The following is a 6,050-nucleotide window of genomic DNA, read 5'->3' on the forward strand; positions in this document are numbered from 1 at the left end:
GAGATGCAGAGAGACAGACACAAACTGAGAGGAAGGTCTTACCTCCACACATTGAGGATGGCACCTGAGCATCATCAGTAGATCAAATAAAGCCAGTCAGCTCTTAACCAGGTGGTGATGAGGCCGTGGTGGCTGTTTTAGAACTCTTGGCTTGCCTAGAATAGTGTTTTCAGTTCCCTTTATAAGTAAGTGAAGACTGTTGGCAAACCTTTCTAAGCTGCATCTGGCATATACAAAAGTTTCTTTAAAAAGACTAAAATTTAACATAGGAAGTAAAGCAGTGTTCCTGTTCTTGTATAGTTTGGCGGTCCAGGTCTCATGTACATTCTCAATAATAAGAGAATAAAGGTTATATTTCAGTGAAAGTGAGAAATCAAATAGTGGTGCAGTATTAAAAATCTTGATCTTAAAATATTCTGTTGGGGGAATTCCTGGGCGGTCCAGTGGTTAGGATTCTGCACTTCCACTGCAGGGGGCCCAGGTTCGATCCCTACTTGGGGACCTAAGATCCTGCAAGCCGCATGGTACAGCCAAAAAACAAACAAACAAAACTCCTATTGGGATTCATTAAGTGAATCTGACAGTGTTAATACATAGGTCATTTATTATCAAAGGAGAAATGTTATCCAAAGTAAGCAATTGTAATACTGTATGAAAATATTTTTATATACAAATAGAGTGTCAAAATTAAATATATACATTCCATTAATTAAAAGCCCAACATATATTATTCTCTTAAAAATATAGCTCCGAAATTGCAAACTCATTTAGACAAATTTTATTACACATAAATGACAAAAGTAACTCAGTACTATGGTTTAGCATCCTTAGAACAGATGACTTTCTATTTTGTGAAATTATTCTTTATCTTCATTTTAAAACATCTGTTATATCATTTATTAAAGGCACTGTGTAATACATTCATGTTTAATTACATCTCTCAATTATCTTGGATTCCTTTATGCTGCTGCTTCTTTAAGCTGTATGACTCTTGTTCTCATGGGCCTTATCCATATCTCACTGTAACTCTGAAACATTTCCAGCACAGATGACAATTTCCACTGTCATTGCAGTATGCTGATGCATAGTGGGCCATAAAATTATTTTGGTAATAATGAAATGTTAATTTTTAATCCTTGTAAACTTTATACATTTCACAGAATTTATATGTCTTCTGAAAATTTTAAACAGGTTTAAAAAGTATTATTGCAACTAATATCTTACATAGATTGTCTTACAAAAATCAGTTCAGAATTAATACTGATTGATATATGTCCTCATGCATGTGAAATAGTTTGTTGATTGCAGCGTTTGGTTTCCACTGTTTATGTCCATCTTCTAGTACTACAGTAAGGATTGCTCAATTGCCGTAATCCATTTTTACCAGGATGCATTCAGTAACTTCCAGAAGGCATTTTACCCTGGAAAATTGCATAAGCAGATAGATTCTTGGAGGATACAAATAAAGCTCTTAAGTTTTTATATTGCCACTCTGTATTTTTCAATGTTCTTTAGCGCCCCTCAAAATTTTATTCCAACAAGTTTTTATCTTTTGTAGTAGTATCTTTAGGAAACACAAGTCATTCTGTTTTTTCTGTTCCTTTAAAGACTTATTCTCTTCCTAGAGAAATATATAAAAAAAAGGTTTTAAGTTCACATTTTTATAAAAATACACATTTTAAAATATTTAATCTTTAATATCCATTATGCTAGCTTATACTAAAAATTTGGTTTAATTAAAAAGAATCTTGAATGATATTTTTTAAAACTATGGTTTCTAACTATAACTGTGATCATTGATGTGTAGGAAAGTCAGGGTTGTTGCAGTTTAAGATTTAGGATTAATTAAAGAGCTATGTTAGGTGGATGTCATTTTCACCACTGCAACAGTGGACATAAAGAGTGCTATTTAAACTTTTGTGAGAAAGATTTGTACATTATTCAATTGAGTTTTTTACAATGGAAAAAAATGTTTTTATGGAAGGGATAATTAATACTGAAAATATTCAGTTTATTTTGTCAAAGATGATTAATAAGGACATACCTGATAAAGCTTGTTCCCTAGTCTTCCCTAGAGTATGGAACATGCCTGCCTCATAAGCTAGTTTTCAGTCCCTGACAAAAATCTTAATAAGGGCTACCTGTACAACCTACAGAAAGTGGAGAAAGAGATACCTCACATGGAAAAGACATATAAGAGAATAGCTGTGCATATACTCAGTTATATTTCCGTGAGTCTCTGGGAAGTGGATTAGTACAGGGTTGAGTAATTTCTTCATTTAGATAACAACCAATTATTGGGTGTTTTCTAGGTCAGGTATTGTGCTCAGTGCTATACATACATTATTTCATTTTATCTACTTAATAATTATGAAATTGATGATTTCACCTTTCACATTTGAGGAAACTGAGATGTAAAGAGGATAATTACGCCGCCATGGTCACATATCAAGTAAATATAATGATTGGGTCTCGAGCTTGTTTGTCCTATTTTTAGTTTAGTCACATTGAGATCTCTTTTAGCTGTATATTTAGTAACAGTAACACATACCCTTTAAATAATGCGTTTAAAAGATTAGAGGACAGATTTCAAAGATAAATATGAAGGAGAATTTCTCATATTCTTCTGTTTAATGAAGGTCCCAGGACATCTTTAAAAAGTACAAATTGAAGTTTATGTGACTAAGCAGGTTTGAAATACATAGATGTGAATATTTCATGACTTTTCTCAAATATCAAGACTGAACATTCATTAAAAAGACAAGAAAACAAAGAACCATGATTTTGCCTCTGTAATCCTGGGAACACAGATGTTATCTCCTTTCTCTAAACTTTCTTTCTAAATTCCCTTAGCCAGAGGCCCTCAGTGTATTTATTTATATTGCTCAGTTATTCATTTCAACTATTCCACTTCAGGTGGAATTCCTAGGGTTTCCTGAGTCCCAGGGCGTGCAGACTCATCTTGCTCCTCTAAGAGGAATAAGGAATTTCCGTATATATATATATATATATATATATATATATATATATATATATATATAGTGGTCAAATAACATAATAATGGAAGTGTGAAAAAGGAATCTATCACTCTCATGAACCAGGTGTGTTCATTTTTCTATGTCTCATCCTAGTTAATATTTATATCATTGTAATGTATAATCAGATTTAATTAAATATTCTGACTTTTTCATTCAATATTTAATTAAATATTCTGACTTTTTCATTCATTCTACATTGTTATATAATTTTTTGTAATAATCTAATAGAATGTGTGTAAATATATATAAATATAGAATATTCAAATACTATTATACATATACAGTATATACTATACAGTCTATACTAATAAAATAAGTATAAAATACATACTCATTTTTAGTATGTATTTCTTTTCTAGAGTAGCTTTTTTTCATTGTATCTTCTTGTCTAGTTTATTTTCTCCTATGTTGTTCATGTCCTTTGCTATTACCTACTGAGGTTTTAATTTTGTTTCTTTTAAAAAAATCAATGCTCTGACATTTTCCTTAGCTTCTTTAATTTTAAAATAGTCGTTTTTAAAAATTCAGTTTAAAGGGATCCAATTTCTAAGGGATACCTCCCTTCTCCTTTTACCAACATTATAATGAATAGTTTCAAAATCAAGCATGTAAAAGGAAACAATTCAAAGAGAAATATTAAGGAATTAAGTTGAGTAAAAAGCTGATAAGAAAACTATACAATCACTCTTACCAAATTCTTAGTGGGTTGGGCTTCACCCAGGGAAGTTGATTTTCTTCCTTTACCCTTAAAAACCAAGTCATATTTACAATATTGATTATTAATACTTTATTACTCCTTCTATGAATATAATTGCTAAATTTCATATTACTCTCAGCCCATCTAATCTATTTGAATATATACTTTAAATTATTTATTGTTAGTGTGGCAGAATACTAATTTCATTTAGAAATTGAATAACAGGGAAAAGGGAGAAACAAGAGAGGTTAGTCTTCCGAATAACCTGGATGCATAATTTTGCAAATATGCCCAGCACTGTGTTAATTTCTGTGAGGTATGAAAAGCTAATATAGAAGGGTATACTAACAGAGACAAAACTAGAATTTTAATCAACATGAAAATAACATTAGCATTAAGTTGTTGAATCCTTATCATAAATTTTATTAAGCTTTACCCATCAGAAGCAAAATGAAATAACTATAAAAAGCTTGTAGCATGCCTAACTCACCAAGAAAATTCAATATAGCTGACCATCTTTAACATCTTGCCTTCTCATTTGAAGAAAAATTTGGATTGTAGCAGGTTAATTTTGTAACGTAATTTTATTTAATTTCAAGATTTAAATTATTTGTGTATTTTCTTTTTCTACAATTAGTTGATTTTGGAATATGGTAATCAATGCAAAGCTTAACACATGAGAGAAGAATTGCAAATATACAGCATACCTATAACCTTTAACCCTTTCTAGGCCAAGAGGTGATATCACTAGTTTGCTCTGCATTCTTTTCAGTTAAGCCCTGACTTGAAGCTTATACACAACATAAGCCATTACTAAGTAACTAGATGTGTAAGCAACATGAAATGAACTTGCTATTCCTGCATTAGATAGTACAGTAGTCTCTCTGTATTTGTGGGGGGATTGGTTACAGGACCCCAGTGGATACCAAAATCCAAGGATGGATGCTCAGGTCCCTTATATAAAATAGCGCTGAATTTGCATAGAACCAGGCACATGCTCCTGTATACTTTAAATCATCTCTAGATTACTTACAATACTCAATGCAATGTAAATGCTATGTAAATAGTTGTAAACATAAAATAAATGCTGTGTAAATAGTTGTCGATGTGGCTTGACAAATTCGAGTTTTGCTTTTTGGAACTTTCTAGAGATTTTTTTTCCGAATATTTTTGATCCACGATTGAATCTGAGGATGCAGAACCCATGGATATGAAAGGCTGACTGTACTTTAAATCACTATAAATAAGCATTAAGAGATGGTAGGCTAGAATGTAAAGTCTTCATTAATCTTAAGCTTGGCCTTAAAGGATGTGTAGAACAAGAGAGATCAGATTTACAGAAAAGAGAACAGTAGAAATTCCATATAAGGGACTAACATTAGTAAGGGGACAAGATTGGAAATAAGCTTGGCAAATCCACAACACCAAGAGGAGACTGGCTTGCATCAAGTAGATAATGTAATGATAAATGAAGTGGTCCAACTTATACGGTCCAACATATATTTTCATCGCTGTCTGTAGGGCTCAAGGACAATCTTACCATTTTACCTTCTATGGGCAACTACTAGTATTAAAAATTAAAAACACACACAATCCTTTTTCTATCATAAAAATGTTAAAATTTTCTTTTAAAAATTATAAGAAATATTTTTGGCTTTATGTGGCAGCTGGTAACATTCCTGAAGAGGGAGTAAAAATAATAATAATAATAGTAATTATAAAACATTTATTGAAACTTTTTAGTACTAAGCACTCTATATTATGTCATTTTCACATCCTATAATGTAGGTACTATATTTTTCTCCACTTTGCAGATGAAGAAACTGTTGTCTAGTCTCAAGATAATGTCTTCCAAATTTTGTTTTATTGTTTACATTTCATGACCACTAGCAGAGAAGTAGGAAAAACTTAGCCCTATACTTATCAAAATTATTGAGGCAAAAAACTTGAAAATTGTTGGACATAAATATGCCCAATTTTTATATACAAATATATTTGTTAAATACATTTGATTACCCATTTTATTGGCTATGAGTTCTTATAAGTGTGTACATATATGGATTAAAATTATTAAGACATTTTAGAAATAAAAATTTACCATTACTAACCCAACTTATCACACTAGCCTCCTTGAAAGTTACTATGACAATAAAATTTATTATTTTCTTTCATTTATTTATTTTTCCTTTTTTTTTTTTTTTTTTTTTTTTCGGTACGCCCCCCCCTCACTGGGGTGGCCTCTCCCATTGGGGAGCACAGGCTCCTGACGCGCAGGCTCAGCGGCCATGGCTCACAGGCCTAGCCGCTCCGCGGCA

At 31.7% G+C, this 6,050-nt stretch overlaps 1 protein-coding gene across 5 annotated transcripts in view; it reads right to left on the reverse strand.

Annotated features, from left to right (window-relative positions):
- Nucleotides 1-586: 586 nt before the first annotated feature.
- The window catches only part of IL7 (interleukin 7), a 56,412-nt gene continuing 50,948 nt past the window's right edge, over nt 587-6,050 (reverse strand). For 2 of the 5 annotated variants that reach the window (XM_007454965.1, XM_007454963.1), the window contains 2 exons: nt 3,730-3,783; nt 1,502-1,621 (listed from right to left, as the gene is read on the reverse strand). In XM_007454965.1, coding sequence (XP_007455027.1) covers nt 1,502-1,621; nt 3,730-3,783 — 174 coding nt within the window. Of the gene's footprint in view, nt 1,622-3,729; nt 3,784-6,050 lie in introns of all 5 variants that reach the window. The other 3 variants (XM_007454966.1, XM_007454964.1, XM_007454962.1) reach the window with 2 other exon arrangements.

The sequence above is a fragment of the Lipotes vexillifer genome, unplaced genomic scaffold (assembly GCF_000442215.2).
Source record: "Lipotes vexillifer unplaced genomic scaffold, Lipotes_vexillifer_v1.1 scaffold1033, whole genome shotgun sequence".
In the NCBI taxonomy this organism is placed as follows: Eukaryota; Metazoa; Chordata; class Mammalia; order Artiodactyla; family Lipotidae; genus Lipotes; species Lipotes vexillifer.